This window comes from Jaculus jaculus, chromosome X (genome assembly GCF_020740685.1).
Source record: "Jaculus jaculus isolate mJacJac1 chromosome X, mJacJac1.mat.Y.cur, whole genome shotgun sequence".
Taxonomy (NCBI): Eukaryota; Metazoa; Chordata; class Mammalia; order Rodentia; family Dipodidae; genus Jaculus; species Jaculus jaculus.
Genome location: NC_059125.1, coordinates 50,660,536 through 50,679,971, shown reverse-complemented (window position 1 = coordinate 50,679,971; position 19,436 = coordinate 50,660,536). Strand labels below are relative to the sequence as shown.

The window sequence follows — 19,436 nt, the reverse complement described above, 5'->3', positions numbered from 1 at the left end:
AAGGATTGTGGTTCAATTTTCCAGGACCCACATAAGCCAGATGCACAAGTGGGTGCATGCATCTGGAGTTTGTTCGCAGTGGTACTTCAATCCCTCCCTCCACTCCCCCATTGATACTCCATTCTCCATAATATCCCCTCCACCTCTCAATCAGTCTCTCTTTTATTTTGGTGTCATGATCTTTTCCCTCCTATTATGATGGACTTGGTAGGTTTATCAGGCACTGTGAGGTCATGGATAGCCAGGCCATTTTTTTGTCTGGGGGGAGCAAGTTGTAAGGAGTCCTACCCTTCCTTGGTCTCTACATTCTTTCTGCCACCTCTTCTGCAACAGACCCTGAGCCTTGGAAGGTGTGATAGAGATATTACAATACTGAGCACTTCAGTTGCTTCTTTTCAGCACGATGATACCTTCTGAGTCAACCCAAGGTCACTGCCATCTGAAAAAACAAGATTCTTTTCCAAAAGTTAGATTAGCATTAATATAAGGGTATGAACATTAAGAGAAGTGCTTACTGGGCAGTTTGATAAGCAAAGTATATACATTTAGCCAGATATCAGGAGATGTTACACCCTTTGGGCTCATGACTACCCCTGTTTTAGGTTTTCAGTATCAGGGATCTATTCTTTCCCATGGAGCGGGCCTCTAGTCCAATTAGAGGGCACTGGGTTTCCACCATGGCATATGTACAACTATTACAAGCGTTGGCTCTTTGTCCTGGCTGGTCAAATATAAGTCTTGCAGTGTCCACTGTTGGGTATCTTCACTGGTGATTTCTCTCTCTCCCATTGAACTGCATGCAGAATGGTTCTTCCTGCTTTCTGTCAGCTGGTCTACATGGAGGAGGTTATCAGCTCAGTTCCAGCAGGATTTCTCAGTGGCCTTGCAGCCCAAGTATGTGGAGTCTTCATCAATTGGGTCTTCCCATCTATTCCTGGTAATAAACCAAGAGCTTTTGCAATGGCCTATAATGTTTTGGGGACATCAGGGACCTACCTGGTCAACAACTCACCGGAAGGTATCCCATCCCTGGCACTGAAAATTTTCTAGCAACAATATATGGCTCCAGAGTGTTCCATTGTCCAAAAAAGTAGGTTTCCATATGATCTATTTATATTCTTTTAGATTTTGATTAGCCCTCCCTCCATCTTTCCTTTACTCAATCTCTTCCCCTGACCTCACTTGGGCCTTTTCACCCCATTAATCTAGTTTTCTACTTACATATATACAATACCATCCTATTAAGTGCTCCCTTCCCTTTACATCTCTTTTCTGGATTATTGGCCTTTGCTACTGAGTTTTCTTCCTACTCACACAGAAGTCCAATCATCTGTAGCTAGGATCCACATATGAGAGAGAACATGTGACCCTTGGCTTTCTGGGCCTGGGTTACCTCAGTTATTATAATCCTTTCCAGATCCATCCATTTTGCTGCAAATTTCATAACTTCATTTTTCTTTACTCCTGAGTAGAACTCAATTGTATATATGTGCCATAACTTCATAATCCATTCATCAGTTAACAGTCATCTAGGCTTGTTCTGTTTCCCAGCTATTGTGAATTGAGTGGCAATAAACATGGTTGAGCCAGTATCTCTAAGGTAATGAGAGACGTCCTTAGGATATTTGCCTAGGAGTGCTATAGCTGGGTCATATGGTAGATCTATTTTTAGCTTTCTTAGGAACCTCCACAGTGATTTCCACAATGGCTGGTCCAGATTGTATTCCCACCAATAGTGTACAACTGTTGCTCTTTTTCCACATCCTCGCCAGCATTCATGGTCATTTGTTTTCATGATGGTAGCATCCCCCAACCAAGTCACAGTCCCTTAGGTTTTGTGTTGCCCCACACCCTTAATCCTGTCAACTAGGAGGTTAAGATTTCTGCTCTGTTGAGAGTTCCTAGTCAGCTTGTGACCAAGAGAGACCCTTCCCTAATGAACAACAGAAGAGGGAAAAAATCCACTATAAGTCAAGAAGCAACAAATAACAAGCCCCAAATATAGCTTATTTAAGAATGGCAAATCTCAGCATCCATCAGATTTAACATGTAATTTATCCTGATGTGGAAAGTGCAATTAGCTTTCTCATTCAAGCCAATATACCAGGCTTGTTTTACATGTACTGACCTGGTGTAATCCCAGTTACCTTTTGGGATGATTTTGGTCTCAGCTATGCTGTGCTCCTGTTTGGGTTCCTCTTTGGTGAGCTGTGGGTTCAAGTAGGCTGGCTGGGTCGCTGGATCTCTCCTCTGGTCACGGGTGCTGGGTACTGTGAGCTCCTTTCCCAGGTCTCTGGTGCTTGCTGGCGCTTGTGCTGGCAGTGGGGGAGGGGAGGCAGTATAGGGTGGCTCTCCTTCTCCCGCTGGTCATTGTGATCCTCTACCTCGTGACCTGCTCCTCAGTAGGGTGCTGTGGTCCTCCCTTCATGTTTCTTGAGTTTCTGAGGAGCTCCGGTGTGAGTGGAAAATCCCCTCACATGGCTTTTACTGCGTCTCAAGCTGTTGGTCGCCTGGCTGGTAGAAATCACCCAACCAGGAGCAGCTTGTGGGAAAAAGAGGTTTATTTTGGATTATAGGCCCAAAGGGAAGCTCCACTATGGCAGGGGAAAACTATGGCATGAGCAGCGGGTGGACATCACCCCATGCCCTATCTAAGGTGGACAATGGGAACAGGAGAGTGTGCCTCCAGGCTTTTTAAAATTGTGTGCATGTGTGTAACATAAGCATGTATGTGTGCAGATGTGCACAGCCAGAGGAGAACATCTGGCTGTTCTCCCCTATCACTTTTCTGCATTTATTATTCCCTTGAGGCAGATTCTCTCACTGAATCCTAAGCTGGGTTTCAGGCAGACTGTTAACCACTGAACCTGAGTCCTCAGGATTCCCAGGCACTTGCGAATAAGCCATATCTCCGGCCCTAGTCCACTTTTTTCTGTGTATGTATATATATATATTTTTTTTTTCCTCCTTTTTTCTTTTCTTTTTCTATTTTTTTCTTCTAGCGCACTCTTTGAATTGATTGTTTGGTTTATTATTATTTAGGATTTTTCTCTTTCATTTTTTTTATTAACAACTTCCATGATTATAAAAAAATATCCCATGGTAATGCCCTCCCCACCAACTTTCCCAGTTGAAATTCCATTCTCCATCATATCTCCTCCCCCTCTCAATCAGTCTCTCTTTTATTTTGATATCATGATATTTTCTGCCTATTATAATGGTCTTGTGTAGGTAGGTTTTTTTAAAGTATCCTAGATATTAATTCTCTGTCAGATAATAGCTGGCAAATATTTATCCATATTCTGTAGGCTGCCTCTTTGCTATATTCACAGTGTCCTTTGCCATAGAAAAGGTTTTCTTTTATATTTTGGTTTTTCAAGGTAGGGTCACACTGTGGCGCAGGCTGACCTGGAATTAACTATGTAGTCTCTTTGAGGGTGGCCTCAAAGTCACAGCAAACCTCCTACCTTTGCCTCCTGAGTGCTGGGATTAAAGGAGTAAGCCACCACACTGAGCTTAGAAAAGGTTTTATTTTTTTGTGGTTTTTCATTCTTTCTCTTTATTTTTTATTTCTATTTATTTATTAGAGAACTGGCATGACAGGGCCTATAGTCACTGGATTCAAGCACCACATGCATGCAACATCTTGTTCATCTGGTTTATGTGGGAGTGGAGAGTTGAACATGGGTTCTTTGGCTATGAAGACAAACACCTTAGCCACTAAGCCATCTCTCCAGCAATCTTTCTTCTTTCTTTTTTTTTTTTTTTTAAGAAGTACATACTTTGTATGGATACATCTTGTGATTGTACCATCTTTTCCCTCCTTCCTGTCCCCATTCTGCAGGGAGCCCTCCTTAGTGGGCTTGCTGGTATTCCCCATGGTGTTAGGGGTTATCTGTTGTGGGAGCAGCAGTCAGTTGGGGGAGACAATGTCTCTGGGCCTGATGTCCCAGCATGTGGCTCTTATATCAGGAGTAGAACACATGATTTCTAAGAACAGACTCAGAGGAGCTAAAGAGATGGCTTGGCAGGAAAGATCCCATCCCTTGAAAGCATGAGGACCTGATTTACCTTTAGTTCAATTCCGAAGCACCCAGGTAAATACCATACACATCTATAACTCTAGTCCTTGGAGGAGCAGAGATCCCAAAATAACTGGGGCTTGTGAAAACAGCAAACTCAAGGGGGCACGCAGATGAACCATGGAGGGGGGACGTTCTCCACTGTCCTCTGCCACATGTGCATGAGGTGCATGCGTCCGCATACAAGCATGCATATACCACACATCCACCATGCCATGACACAATGACTCAGAGCTGTGGGTGTAGTTTACACGTAAAGCACCTGTCTAGCATGTGTGAGACCCTGGACTCCATCCCTGTACCACAAATAAAGAAACAAAACCAGGAGAAAATAGATTCTTGAAATAAATTATTTAATCATTCTGTGGTTCAGTCTCTCCTTCAGTAAAATAGACATGATAAATAAAAATAACATATTATATATAATATATATTATATATATTATATATATAACATAATATATAGTATGATATTTTTATTTATTTTTTTGAGAGAGAGAGAAGAGAAAGAGATAGAAAATAGTTGCTCAGGACCTCCAGCCACTGCAAACAAACACCAGACACATGTGCTTCCATGTGGAACTGGTTATCATGGGTCCTGTGGATTGAACCTAGATCCTTTGGTTTTGTTGGCAAACACCTTAACAGCTAAGCCATCTCTCTAGCTAGATATATATGTATATATATTATTTCTCATTTCTATAAATACTGTTTTATTTTAAGACAAGGTCTCATCATGTAGGCCAGGCAAGTATTGAACTCTGTATATAAGCCAAGGCTGGACTCAGATTACTGGCAATACTACTTCTGCATCCTTAATGGAGGAATTACAACATGTGTCACCATGCCTGGCTCAAGAAATTAGTTTTTAGGGCTTTGAAAAAAAGCTGACATGTTTACAATTATATTCTGGTCATGTAGTTAAAATTCACAGTCCTTCCCATGACCGAAAATATCAACAGCCTCTCCTAGTTCTTTTTTGAGACATACAAACACACAAACATACACAGACACACAGACACACAGACACACAGACACACATACACACACACAGAGAGAGAGAGAGAGAGAGAGAGAGAGAGAGGGGAAGAGAGACAGAGAGAATGGGCACACCAGGGCCTTTCAGCCTCTGTGAACGAACTCCAGGCATGCTCGCCCCCTTGTGGGCAGGCGTGGCATCGCATGCTTGAGTCACTGGGTATAGGTAAGGTCTGGAGGATTCGAACAGGAAACTCATAGGCTTCAAATGTAAGCACCTTAATAGATAAGCCATCTCTCCAACCCATCTTCTTTTTCTAAAATATTTCATATATTTATTTTGAAAGTAGATGGCTTTTTCTCCCATTTGATATATAGGTTGTCTACTGACTCTGTTGATGGGGTTGTTTAGCTGTTCATTAGCTTTTTAGTTTCAAGAGATCCTAGTGGGTGAATATTTGTCTAATTCCATGGGCTACTTGGGTCGTATTCAGAAAGTCTTTTCCTATGCTTATATCTTGGAAGATTCTCCCTTCTTTTTCTTCTAGTCATTTTAGTTTCAGGTCTAATGTCGAGGTCCTTTACCCATTTGGAGTAGATTTTGTGCAGGGTGAAAGAGAGCCACATGTGGTTATCCAGTTTCTCCAACAGCACCATCTGTTGAAGATCCTGTCTTTTCTCCAGTGTGTATTTTGTAGCTGTAGTTACTAGAACTTACACCTGGTTCTTCTATTCTATTCCATTGATGTCTCTATCTGCTTTGTGCCAGTACAATGCTGCAAAACAGAGATATTTACTACTCTAAAGCTCATTTTCTAGGCAGGTAGAGTGGTAGTTACATGTGCAAAGGTCCTGAAGCTAAAAACGCAAGGATGTTTTTTATAACGTACAGGAAAAAATGTAGTGTAGCTACATTCAACAACACTAGATGAGGGTTACAGAGATCTTTATTTGGTTAAGGCACTGACCTGCAAAGCCTAATGATCTGGGTTTGATTCCTCAGTACCCATGTAAAGCCAGATGCACAAAATGGTGCATGCATCAGGAGTTTGTTTAGAGCAACTGGAGGCCCTGGTGTATCCGTTCTTTTCTGTTTTTGTCTCCTCTAATTGAAAAATAGATAAAATATTTTAGAAAGGTAACTTGGGCTAGAGAGATGGCTCATCTGTTAAGGTGCTTCATCACGAAGCCTAGGAACTCCTGTTAGGATCCTCCAGATCCTATGAATAGCCAGACGCAACAGTGACGCAAGCATGCAATGCCACACACGCCCACAAGGGGGCAGACGTGCCTGGCCTATATGATGAGATCCTGTTTTAAAATAAAACAATATTTATAAAAATGAGAAAAAAATATGGCTGGAGAGATGGTTTAGCTGTTAAAGTGTTTGCCAGTATAGCCAAAAGACCCAAGTTCAAATCCTCAGGACCTATGTTAACCAGAAGCATAAGGGGACACATGTGTCTGGAGTTCATTTGCAGTGTCTAGAGGCCCTGAGTGCCTATTTTCTATCCTATTCTCTCTCAAATATATTACATTTTAAAATTTTTATTTATCATGTCTATTTTACTGAAAAGAGACCAAAACACAGAAGGATTAAGTAATTTATTTCCAGATCAATTTTCTCCCTCTTTTTGTTTCTTTATTTGTTGGACAGGGATGGAACCCAGGGTCTCACACATGCTACACTATGCTTTACACGTAAACTACACACACAGGTCTGAGTCTGTTATATGATGGCACCGTGTATGTGTGGTGGATGTGTGCTTGTATGCAGATGCATACACCTCATGCACGCATGGCAGAGGACAGTGGAGAATGTCCTCCCTCCATGGTTCATCTGCGTGTCGCCTTGAGTTTGTAGTTTTCACACGCCCCAGTGATCCTGTGGTCGCTGCTATTCCAAGGACTTGAGTTATAGATGTGTATGGTATTTCCCTGGGTGCTGGGGAATTGAACTCAAGGGAAATCAGCTCCTCATGCTTGCACGGCCCATCTCTTTAGCCCCTCTGAGTCTGTTCTTTGAAGTAATGTGTTCTACTCCCTGTAGTAAGAGCCACATGTTTGAACATATGGAACATCATGCCCAGAGCCATTGCCTGCCCCCAAGAACTGACCACTGCTCCCACAAAGCATAACCCCTAACCCCATGGGGAATACCAACAAGTCCACTAATGAGGGCCCCCTGCAGAATGGGGACAGGAAGGGGGGGAAAGATGGTACCATCACAAGATCTATCTATACAAAGTATGTTCTTAATAATAAAAAAAGAAAGAAGAAAGAGAGCTGGAGATGGATTAGTGGCTAAGGTGCTTGCTTTCAAAGCCAAAGGACCCATGTTCAACTCTCCATTCCCACATAAGCCAGATATGCAAGATGCTGCATGCATCTGGAGCTTGATTGAAGTGACTAGAGGCCCTGGTGTGCCAGTTCTCCCTACCTCTTTCAAATAAATGAATAGAAATAAAAGAAATAAAGAAAAAGAAGGGAAAAAATGAAGTCAAGAGTAGGCCCTGGAGAGAAGTGGAAGAGGGAAGAGCATCACCACCCTGGGTGTCCAAGTGGCTCTGAAAATACATAAAGAAATGCATGCCTTTTGTTTTTCCTTTTTTTCCCCCAAAGGTAGGATCTCACTGTAGCTCAGGCTGACCTGGAATTCACTCTGTATTCTCAGGGTGGCCTCAAACTCACAGTGACCCTCCTACCTCAACTTCCAACATCCTGGGATTATAGGTATGAGCACAGCTTTTTCTTATTTATGTCTTTATTTTGACATTGCAGTCATGGAGGACCAGCAATGAGACGCCTCCGCCATGCCTTATCCACAGACTGGACCACATTGTGATGACAGTAAGGAACATCGAGGACACTGCCATGTTCTACTCCAAGACCCTGGGCATGGGGGTCACTACCTTCAAGGTAACCACTTCCCCAATGACCAACTGGGTGCATGACAATGTTATAACACTTCCAATCGTAACTTAAGATTACATGAAAAGAGAGAGACAGAGAGAAGCAGCAGATATATAGGGAGAATGGGTGTGCCAGGGCCTGTTGCTGCTGCGAAGGAACTCCAGATGCACGCACCACCTTGTGCATCTGTCTTACATGGGTCCTGGGGAATTGAACCTGGGCCTTTTAGCTTCACAGGCAAGCACTGTAACCACTAATCAATCTCTCCAGCCCACATTTGATTTTTTTTGATGATAGCCATTCTGACTGGAGATGGAATCTCAGAGTAGGTTGAAATTGTGCCAAAGATGTTGAAGATCTTTTTAGATATTCATTGGCCATTTGTACTTCTTCTTTAGAGAACTTCCTGTCCAGTTCCCTACCCCATTTTTTAGTAGATTGATTGTTGGTTTGTTTGTTGTTTTTTTTTTTTTGCTTACATTAAAAATATTTTATTTATTTATTCTATTACTTATTGGAGAGAGAAAAAGAGAGAGGGGTCTGGAGAGATGTCTTAGCGGTTAAGCGCTTGCCTGTGAAGCCTAAGGACCCCAGTTCGAGGCTCGATTTCCCAGGACCCACGTTAGCCAGATGCACAAGGGGGCGCACACGTCTGGAGTTCATTTGCAGTGGCTGGAGGCCCTGGTGCTCCCTTTTTCTCTCTCTCTCTCTGCCTCTTTCTCTCTCTGTCGCTCTCAAATAAATAAAAATAATTAAAAAAAAAAAGAAGCAGAGAGAATGGGCATACCAGGGCCTCTATCTACTGCAAACAAACTATGGACACATGTATCACCTTGTGCATCTGGCTTTATGTGGGACCTGGAAATTGAACCTGGGTCCTTCGACTTTTCTGGCAAGTACCTTAACCACTAAGCCATCTACCCAGCCCTATGGCTTACATTTTTGAGTTAGTTCTTAGTATATCCTAGATATTAAACCTCTGTCAGATGTATAGCTGTCAAAGATTTTCTCCCATTCAACATATAGGTTGTCTATTAATTCTGTCGATGGTTTGCTTAGCTGTACAATAGCTTTTTAGTTTCAAGAGATCCTAATGGTTGAATGTTTGCCTAATTCCTTGGGGTTACTGGTGTCTTATTCAGAAAGTCTTTCCCCATGCTTCTGTCTTGGAAGATTCTCACTACATTTTCTTCTACTCGTTTTAGTTTCAGGTCTAATGTTGAGGTCCTTTACCCATTTGGAGTAGATTTTGTGCAGAGTAAAAGAGACCTCGATTCATTCTTCCATATGTGGTTATCCAGTTTCTTCAACAGCACCAGTGACCCAAGCATGTAATGCCACGTATGCCCACATGGGGGCGCAAGTACCTGCAATTCGTTCACAGCTGCCGAAGGGCTGGTGTGCTCATTCTCTCTCTCTCTCTCTCTCTCTCTCTCTCTCTCTCTCTCTCTCTCTCTCTCTCTCTCTCTCTCTCTCTCTCTCTCTCTCTCTCTCTCTCTCTCTCTCTCTCTCTCTCTCTCCCTCCCCCTATGTGTGTGTCTCAAAAAACAACAACAAAAACTAGATGAGGTTGTTGAGATTTGGAATCATGGTAAGGACTGTGAATTTTAATTAGATGACCAGAATATAATCATCGACATGTCAGCTTTGTTCTAAGCCCTTAAAAATAAAACTCTTGAGCCAGGCCTGGTGACACATGCTGTAATTCCACCATTCAGTATGCAGAAGTAGTATTGCCACTAGTCTGAGTCCATCCTTGGCTTATATACTGAGTTCAACGCTAGCCTGGCCTACATGATGAGACCTTGTCTTAAAATAAAACAATATTTATAAAAATGAGAAATATATATATCTGGCTGGAGAGATGGCTTAGCCGTTAAGGTATTTGCCAGCAAAGCCAAAGGACCCAGGTTCAACTCCTCAGGACCCACGTTAGCCAGATGCACAAGGGGGCGCATGCGTCTGGAATACTTTTGTAGTGGCTAGAGGCTCTGGATGCCTATTGCCTATCTCTTTCTTTCTCCTATCTCTCTCTCTTTAAAAAATAAATAAAATATTATATATATATATATATATATATATAAAATATTTTAGTTTTCATGTCTATTATACTGAAAAAGAGACTAAGACACAGAGGGAATAAACAATTTATTTCAAGAGTCTATTCTCTCTCTTTTTGTGTCTTTATTCGTGGCACAGGAATGGATCCCAGGGTCTCACACATGCTGGGCAGGTACTTTACAAGTAAACTACACCCACTGGTCTGAGTCTGTTATATGATGGCACCGTGTATGTGTGGTGTATGTGTGCTTATATGCAGATGCATGCACCTCATGCACGCGTGGCAGAGGACAGTGGAGAATGTGCCCCCTCCATGGTTCATCTGCGTGTCTCCTTGAGTTTGCAGTTTTCACACGCCCCAGTGATCCTGTGGGCTCTGTTCCTCCAAGGGTTTGAGGTATAGATGTGGATGGTATTAAGCTGTGTTCGGGGGAATTGAACTCAAGGTAAATCTTCTCCTCATGCTTGCATGGGATGGGCTCTTACCTGCTAAGCCATCTCTTTAGCCCCTCTGAGTCTGTTCATTGATATAATGTGTTCTACTTTCTGTTGTAAGAGCCACATGCTGGGACATCGGGTCCAGAGCCATTGCCTTTCCCCAACAACGGACTGCTGCTCCCACAACGCATAACCCCTAGCCCCTTGGGGAATACCAACACGTCCACTAAGGAGGGCCCCCTGCAAGATGGGGACAGGAAGGAGGGTAAAGATGGTACCAATACAAGATGTAATCATTCAAAGTATGTTCTTCATAAAAAGAAATGAAAGAAGAAAGAGGGCTGTAGAGATGGTTTAGTGGCTACGGTGCTTACTTTCAAAGCTGAAGGACCCATGTTCAACTCTCCATTCCCACATAAGCCAATGAATAAGATGTTGCATGCATCTGGAGCTTGATTGCACTGAGCAGAGTCACTGGTATGCCAGTTCTCTCCCTCTTTCAAATAAATAAATAGAAATCAAAAAAGAAAAAAGAAAAAGAAGAAAAAGAATGAAGTCAAGAGTAGGCTCTAGAGAGAAGTGGAAGAGGGAAGAGCACCACCTCCACCCTGGGTGTCAAAGTGGCTCTGCACATACATAAAGAAGTGCATTCCTTTTGTTTTTACTTTTTCTCTGAGGTAGGGCCTCACTCTAGCTCAGGCTGACCTGGAATTGACTATGCGGTCCTAGAGTGGCCTCAGACTATGTAGTCCTATGGTGGCCTCAAACTTGCAGCGATGCTCCTACCTTTGCCGCCATATTTTTGGATGGATGGAAGAGAAGGAGAAGCAAAGAGGTAGGCAGTGCAATGTGGTTTCTTCTGACTTTAAATAAATATTTCATTTATTTATTGGCAATGGTAGTGAAAGAGGGGGGTTGAGAGACACAGACAGAGAGAATGGCCGTGCCACGGCCTCTAGCCATTGTAAACAAAGCCCAGATGCATGTACCCTTTACATGAGTATTGGGGAATCAAACCCAAGTTGTTAGGCATTGCAGGCAATTGCCTTAACCACTCAACCATCTTTCTATCCCTCTTCTGACTTCTTTTTTCAGGTAGTGTCTCATTCTAGACCAGGCTGACCTGGAATTCACTATGTAGTCTCAGGGTGGCCTCACACTCACCGAGATTCTCCTACCTCTGCCTCCCAAGTGCTGAGATTAAAGGCATGTGCCACCATGCCCACCTTCTCCTGATTTTTTTTTTTTGAGATAGGGTCTCACTCTAGCTCAGGCTGACTTGGAATTCACTATGTAGTCTCAGGATGGTCTTGAAATCATGGCAATCCGCCTACCTCTGGCCCCCTAGTGCTGGGATTAAAGGCGTGTGTCACCACACCAAGCAGTTCTGACTGTTTAAGACATATCTGGGACTCACTCTGTAGCCCAAACTGGCCTAAACTCACAGAGACCCTCCTACCTCAACTTCCCATGTGCTGGGATTATAGGTATGAACACACCTTTTTCTTATTCACGTCTTTATTTTGGCATTGCAGTCATGGAGGACCAGCAATGAGACGCCTCCGCCATGCCTTATCCACAGACTGGACCACATTGTGATGACAGTAAGGAACATTGAGGACACTGCCATGTTCTACTCCAAGACCCTGGGCATGGGGGTCACTACCTTCAAGGTAAGCACTTCCCCAATGACCAACTGGGTGCATGAAAATGTTATAACACTTCCAATCATAACTGGGAGGTCTGGCGGTATAGCTCAGCAGAGAAGCACTGGCCTAACACGCAGTAGATACTGAGATAAATCCTAGTCCTTAAAAATGTCAAATATAATGTAACTCCAAAACCAAAACGTTGGAAATATGAGAGAAAATATGAATCAATGAAGTATATTCCCAACTCTGAATAAGGGGACATTCAGAGAGAGCATGAAGAAAATGTAAGGGAGGAAATTATTATGGAAACAATGCAGGAGGTCTTGGGAATTCAAGAACAGATTGGGGGCTGGAGAGATGGCTTAGCAGTTAAGCGCTTGCCTGTGAAGCCTAAGGACCCCGGTTCGAGGCTCTGTTCCCCAGGTCCCACGTAAGCCAGATGCACAAGGGGGCGCACGCGTCTGGAGTTCGTTTGCAGAGGCTGGAAGCCCTGGCGTGCCCATTCTCTCTCTCTCCCTCTATCTGTCTTTCTCTCTGTATCTGTCGCTCTCAAATAAATAAATAAAAATTTTAAAAACAATTTAAAAATAAAAAGAACAGATTGGGCAACAGCAAAACCTTCAAAAACTACAAGAGAACTTTGCAGGCTTTATGTACAAAAAGTCAGCTGAATGCCTAGAAAAATGACACATGAATGATTCCTGATGGAATCCATTAAAAAATAGCTGTGCTCAGGCATGGTGATTGTGGTACTTTGAATAGATGGCCCCTGATATATTCAGTGTTTTATTAGTGTGTAGTTTGCATCTGCACAAACCTGGCTTGAGGCAGTATCACTGGACAGATCTTAAGGTGTGGTGGTGGGTTTGAGATTTCAATCTAAAGATAGGCAAAGTGTGCTAGCTGGAATTCCTGAAGTGTGCTTTGCTGTGTGGCTTTTGACTTTAAGGCTGTGTGTTTGGTCCTATGAAGGCAGGCCAGCTTCTTTTGCCATTATGGAACTTCCCCTAGATCTGTAAAGCTTCAATAAATATCTCTTCCTCCGTAAGTGTGCCTGGTCTGGAAGTTCATCTCAGAGAACCTGAAGCTGTCTGCTACAGTGAGGCATGCTTTGATCACAGCACTCAAGAAGTAGAGGTAGGAGGATCACCTTGAGTTTCAAGGCCAGCCTGAGACTAGATGTTGAATTTGAATTTCAGACCAGCTTGGGCTAGAGTGAGACCCTCCTTTGAAAAAAACAAAGAAAAAAAGAAAGAGAGAGAGAGAGAGAGAGAGAGAGAGAGAGAGAGAGAGAGAGAGAGAGAAAAGAAAGACAGAAAGAAAGAAAGGAAAGAAGGAAGCTCCTGTGAATTTTTAAAGAGATTAAAAAGTAGTTATTCTACAAAGGATTAAGAAACATGTAATAGGGCTGGAGAGATGGCTTAGCAGTTAAGGCACTTGCCTGCAAAACCAAAGGTCCCAGGTTTGATTCCCCAGTACCCATGTAAAGCCACATGAACAATGTGGCACATATGCCTAGAGTTCATTTACAGGGGCTGGAGGCCCTGGTGTGCCCATTCTCTCTCTCTGTATCTCTCCCTCCTTCCCACCCTATTCCTCTGTCAAATAAATAAAATAAAATAGTTTTTGAAAAAATAAACATGCAAATAGTAGATTTCTCAAGAATCACATTACCAGAAAACAATGGGACATTTTCAAGATTCTAGAGGGGAAAAAAAAAACCAAGTTAGAATTCTATGATCAACCAAGCTAGTAATCATGGATAAGTGTTGAATAAATTATCATTAGGCCCCAAAAGCGTGGAAAGGCACTGGGAGATGGCTCATCAGGTAAGAGTGCTTTTCATACAGCTTGAATGACTGAGAGGGCTGAGCTGGCATGTATTAAATCTCCAGGATCCCCCTAAAAAGCTGGGCATGGGGGGGCTCAGTGGTTAACATTCTGCCTGAGAGCCCAGCTCTGGGTTCAATGAGAGAATCTTCCTCGAGAAAATAATAAAGACCAAGGTGTGATAGGAGAGAAGAGCCAGGTGTTCTCCTCTGGTTGTGCACATCTGCACACTTAAATGTTTGCACCTGGAAAACATGAGACTATCTCAAAACCAATGTATAAATATAGGAAACCAACAGAGGCTGCGAGATTGCTCAGTGGTTACACTTTTGCTTGCTTGCAAAGCCCACTGGCCCAGGTTCAATTCCCCAGTACCCACATGAAGCCAGGCCAGACTCATTTGCAGTAGGAGGAGACCAACTCTGACTTCCACATGTGTACACACACACACACACAATGTTTGAAGAAAAACACACACAAAACAACAACAAAACACATTAGCTTTGTGGGCCAAGGGCTGTCGTTTAATAGCCCTGTTCTCCTTTTCTCAAAACCTTCCTGAGGTAAACAGGAGGTCTTTTAGCTTGAATTCATCTTCGTCATTTAGTTTCAGGTGGTTTCCTCTCTCTGGAATAGGGAGACCGGAAAGCATTGTGCTTTGGACCAAAAGATTAACCTACACGAGGCAGGGAAGGAGTTTGAACCCAAGGCAGCTCACCCTGCTCTGAGCTCCCTGGACATCTGTCTAATCACAGAAACACCTTTGCAGGAGGTGGTCCAGCATCTCAAGGTGAGTGTGACATCATTTTTACTGAGAAATTTGCTTTAGAGATGGTAAATATAGAAGCAATACTCAGGGAGACCTGCCTAAAACCACACACATGACAAATTCTCACATCCACATCATGCCTGTAGACAATTATGTACTCATTATTTTCATTGATGTTATTTTTTTCAACCAAATAGATAAGAAAAGGAAGAATGAAGGCTATGGGGAGATAACTCCATAGATAACTGCTCAGCCAGTCTAGCCCAAGGAGTGAGCTCACTCAGGCCAAAGAGAAATCCTGTCTCCAAAGGGGGTGGAGGACATTCCTGAGGCTCACACCTAGGGTTGTTCTCTGGACTCCATGTATGTCTCCACACAGGGGAACACACAGAGCTGCATGCACAAGTACGTGCACATGCATAATAAAAGGAAATATGAAGGCCGAAATTGAGATCACACTTTCAAAGACTTATATCTGAATTCTTTTACATAATTAATTTACATACAAAGGAAATAATTGGGGCTGGAGAGATGGCTCAGTGGTTACAGCATTTCCCTGCAGAGTCTAATAACCTGTGTTTGATTCCACATTTCCCACGTAAAGCCAGTTGCACAAAGTGACACAGGAACCTGGAGCTTGTTTGCAGCAGCTAAACGCCCTGGCGCGACCATTCTCTCTTTCTGTCTCCCATTTCTCTCTGCTTCCAAATAAATAATTCAAAGTATTTTTTATAAAGGAAATGATGTTCCACAATGTATATGAAAACTTCATTTTATCTTTTATCATCTTTTTTTAAATTGACAACTTCCACAATTGTAAACAATATCCCATGGTAATTCCCTTCCTCCTATCATATCCCCTCTCCATCTCAATCAGTCTCTCTTTTATTTTTATATTATGATCTTTTCTTCGTATTATGATGGTCTTGTGTAGGTAGTGTCAGGCACTATGAGGTCATGGATATCCAGGCCATTTTGTGTCTGGAGGAGCACATTGTAACGAGTCCTACCCTTCCTTTGGCTCTTACACTCTTTCCACCACCTCTTCCGCAATGGACTCTGAGCCTTGGAAGGTGTGATAGAGATATTTCAGTGCTGAGCACTCCTCTGTCACTTCTTCTCAGCACCATGGTGCCTTCTGAGTCATCCCCAGGTCACTGCTGTCTGAAAAGAGAGCTTCTCTCACCAAAAGTGGGAGTAGCATTAATATATGGGTATGAACATAAAGGCAGATATTTACTGGGCAGTTTATTGAGCATAGTATATAAATTTACCAAGACATCAGAAGACATTACAACCCTAGGGCTCATGACTACCCCTGTTGTAGGTTTTTAGTATCAGGGATGTATTCCCTCCCATGGAGCAGTCTTCCAGTCAAATTAGAGGGCAGTTGGTTTGCCCCATAACAGACGTGCCACTATTGCACCCATTGGCTTATTTGGCTGGCTGGCCAAATATAAGGCCTGCAGTGTTCACTTTGAGTATCTTCTCTGGTAATTTCTCCCTTTAAACTGCATGCAGTGTGGCTTTTTCCTGCTTTCTGTCAGCTGGTCACCAGCTCCATCATGACTTCTCAGTGACCTTGCAGCCCAAGTATGGGGAGTGTTCAGCAATACAATCTTACCATCTATTCCTGGTGGGAAACCAAGGGCCTCAGCAATGGCCTGTGATTATTTGTGGTACCAGGGACCTCCCAGGCCAAGAACTCACTGGAAGGCATCCCATCCCTGGCACTGAAGATTTTCTAGTAACAATCTATGGCTCCTGAGTGTTCAATTGTCCAAAAAAGTAGGTTTCCATGATGTATTTATATCCTCTTAGATTTTCATTAGTCCTCCCTCCACCTTTCCTTTACTCAATCCTTCCGCTGACCTCACTTGGACCTTTTCACCCCCATTAATCTGTTCTTCTAATTAAATACATACAATACCATCCTATTAAGTACCCCCTCCATTTCTATTCCCTTATATATACTTTCTAGCTTACTGGCCTCTCCTACTGAGTTTTATTCCTACTCACATAGAGGTCCAATCATTTGTAGCTAGGATCCACATACGAGAGAGAAGATATGATGTTTAGCTTTCTGGGCCTGGGTTACCTCACTAAGTATAAGCCTTTCCAGATCCACCCATTTTCCTGCAAACTTCATAACTTTTCTTTACTGCTGTGTAGAACTACATTGAGTAAATGTGCCACATTTTCATTATCTACTCATAGTTTAGAGACATCTAGGCTGGTTCCATTTCCTAACTATTGGGTATATTGTGAATACAACAGCAATAAACAAGGTAGTGAGACGAGTCCTTAGGATATATTGCCTAGGAGTGTTATAGCTGGGTCATATGGTAAATCTATTTGTAGCTGTCTCAGGAACCTCCACACTGATTTTCACAATGGCTGGACCAGATTGCATTCCCACCAACAGTGTAGAAGGGTTCCTCTTTCTCCACATCCTCACCAATATTAATGGTCATTTGTTTTCATGATGGCAGCCAATTTGACAGGAGTGAGGTGGAATCTCAACATAGTTTTAATCTGCATTTCCCTGAGAAGTAGGGATGTCGAACATTTTTTGAGATGTTTATATGCCATGTGTATTTCTTCTTTTGAGAACTCTGTATGTAGCTCCATAGCCCATTTATAACTTTTTAAAAATTTTTATTTATTTATTTGAGAGTGACAAAGAGAGAGGGAGAGGAAGAGAATGTGCTCGTCAGAGCCTTCAGCCACTACAAACTAACTCAAGATGTGTGCCTCCTTGTGCATCTGGCTAACATGAGTCCTGGGGAATCGAGCCTCAAACCAGGGTCCTTAGGCTTCACAGACAAGCGCTTAACCATTAAGCCATCTCTCCAGCCCTCCTTAGCCCATTTTCCTTTCTTTCTCTCTCTCTTTCTTTCTTTCTTTTCTTTTTTTTTTTTTTTTGTTTTCTGAGGTAGTGTCTCACACTAGTCCAGGCTGACCTGGAATTCACTATGGAGTCTCAGGGTGACCTTGAACTCACGGCAATCCTCCTACCTCTGCCTCCCAAGTGCTGGGATTAAAGGTGCGCACCACCACGCCCAGCTTCCTCAGCCCATTTTTAACTCAGTTATTTTGATTTCTTATTATTTAATTTTTTGAGTTCTTTGTCTATCATAGATATTAATCCTCTATCAGATGCACAGCTGGCAAAGCTTTTCTCCCCAGTTTATGTTGACATAAAGGGAAGGTAAAAACCAATAGCTATAGGAGTGAGGATGTAGCTCACAATTGAATGCTTGCCTGGCCAGAGGAGAATCTGAGTTCTAGCCATGGCACTGGGAAAGAAAAAATAAGAACATAAAGGTTGGCTGGGCATTGGGGTAATGCATGCCTTTAATCCCAACACTCAGGAGTAAGAAATAGGAGGATTGCCATGCCTTTAAGGCCATCTTGAGACTACACATAGTGAATTCCAGGTCATCCTGGGCTAGAGCAGCACACTACCTCAAATATATATATAAGCTTTGAGCTGGGCTGTCTGAGTTTGAATTTGGCTTTGGTAGTTACTACATAATACTTGGTCCTATTACCATCCCTATCTTACAGATGAGAAAATTACTCAGCCATGGTTATACATGTTCAACAGAATAAATGAGGGCACAATGGAAGGATATGGGTCAGAAAGACAAGGATGTTCTCGAAGATTCTAGGCCACCTTTAGGAATTAAATTTCAGCTGGGTATATATAGCTCAGTAATAGAGCACTTGATTAGGATTTGAGTTCAATCCCCAGTATCACAGGGATAAAGATAGAATTTTCCAGAAATTAAGTTTTGGTTTTATGCACATGGACTTTTTTTATAAGGAGAGAGAAAGAGAGAGAATGAATAAGAGAAGAAACATTCCAAATCTTCTTACCACTTTCAGCAAACTCCAGATACATGTACCACTTTAGCATCAGACTTTATGTGGAGACTGGGGGATTGAACCCGGACAGTCACGCTTTGAAAGCAAGCGCCTTTAAGTACTGAGCCACCTCTCTAGTCCCTCACACATGGATTTTGACAAATGACATTTATGGTCTCTGTTCACTTCAGGCGTGTGACGTACCCATTGAGGAGGGTCAAGTCCCCAGACCTGGAGCAAAAGGATCTATCATGTCCATCTACTTCCAGGATCCTAACAGAAATCTGATTGAAGTATCCAACTACATTGCCTCCTGATTGACACTGACCCTCTTCTGTTCTCTATCACACATTGGCATTCTCTCCTTTTTTTCTGCATTCCTTTACCGAGTCACAGAGACCTTGCAATACTAAGAAGTTTGGCTCTTCACACATCCTGTAAAAGGGACCTGTGGTGTTTTGAATGTGAAATATTCCCCATGCCCTCATGTGTTTGTGTTTAAACCTCAGACTCAGTCCCCAGCTGGTATCAATATGGGAGGTGGTCTTGCTAGAGGAGGAGTGTCACATGGGCTGGCCTTGGGGTGTTATAACCCAAATCCCCTTGCCAAAGCTGGCTCACTTTGGCTGATAGATCTCAGCAGCTGGGGCAAAATGTGATGCCCAGATAGTTCTCTGCCATGCCATGATGAAACTTCCCCTCAAGACTGTAACCTACAATGAACCCTTTCCTTCCATATACTGGTTTTATTCATGTGTTTTATTCCAGATGTGAGAAAGTAACTGCAACAGATATATATATATCTAATCTATTCTATCTAAGCAAGCCCAATAAATGAATAATC

The 19,436-nt window shown here is 42.7% G+C and overlaps 1 protein-coding gene across 1 annotated transcript; it reads left to right on the top strand.

Moving 5' to 3' along the window:
- Positions 1–198: 198 nt before the first annotated feature.
- LOC101614834 (glyoxalase domain-containing protein 5) lies at positions 199–18,909 on the top strand. The gene is given in 6 exon segments (XM_045139860.1): positions 199–207; positions 7,841–7,978; positions 12,007–12,144; positions 14,590–14,612; positions 14,614–14,743; positions 18,784–18,909. Coding segments are annotated over 6 exon segments (564 nt in total).
- The last annotated feature ends 527 nt before the right edge of the window (positions 18,910–19,436 follow it).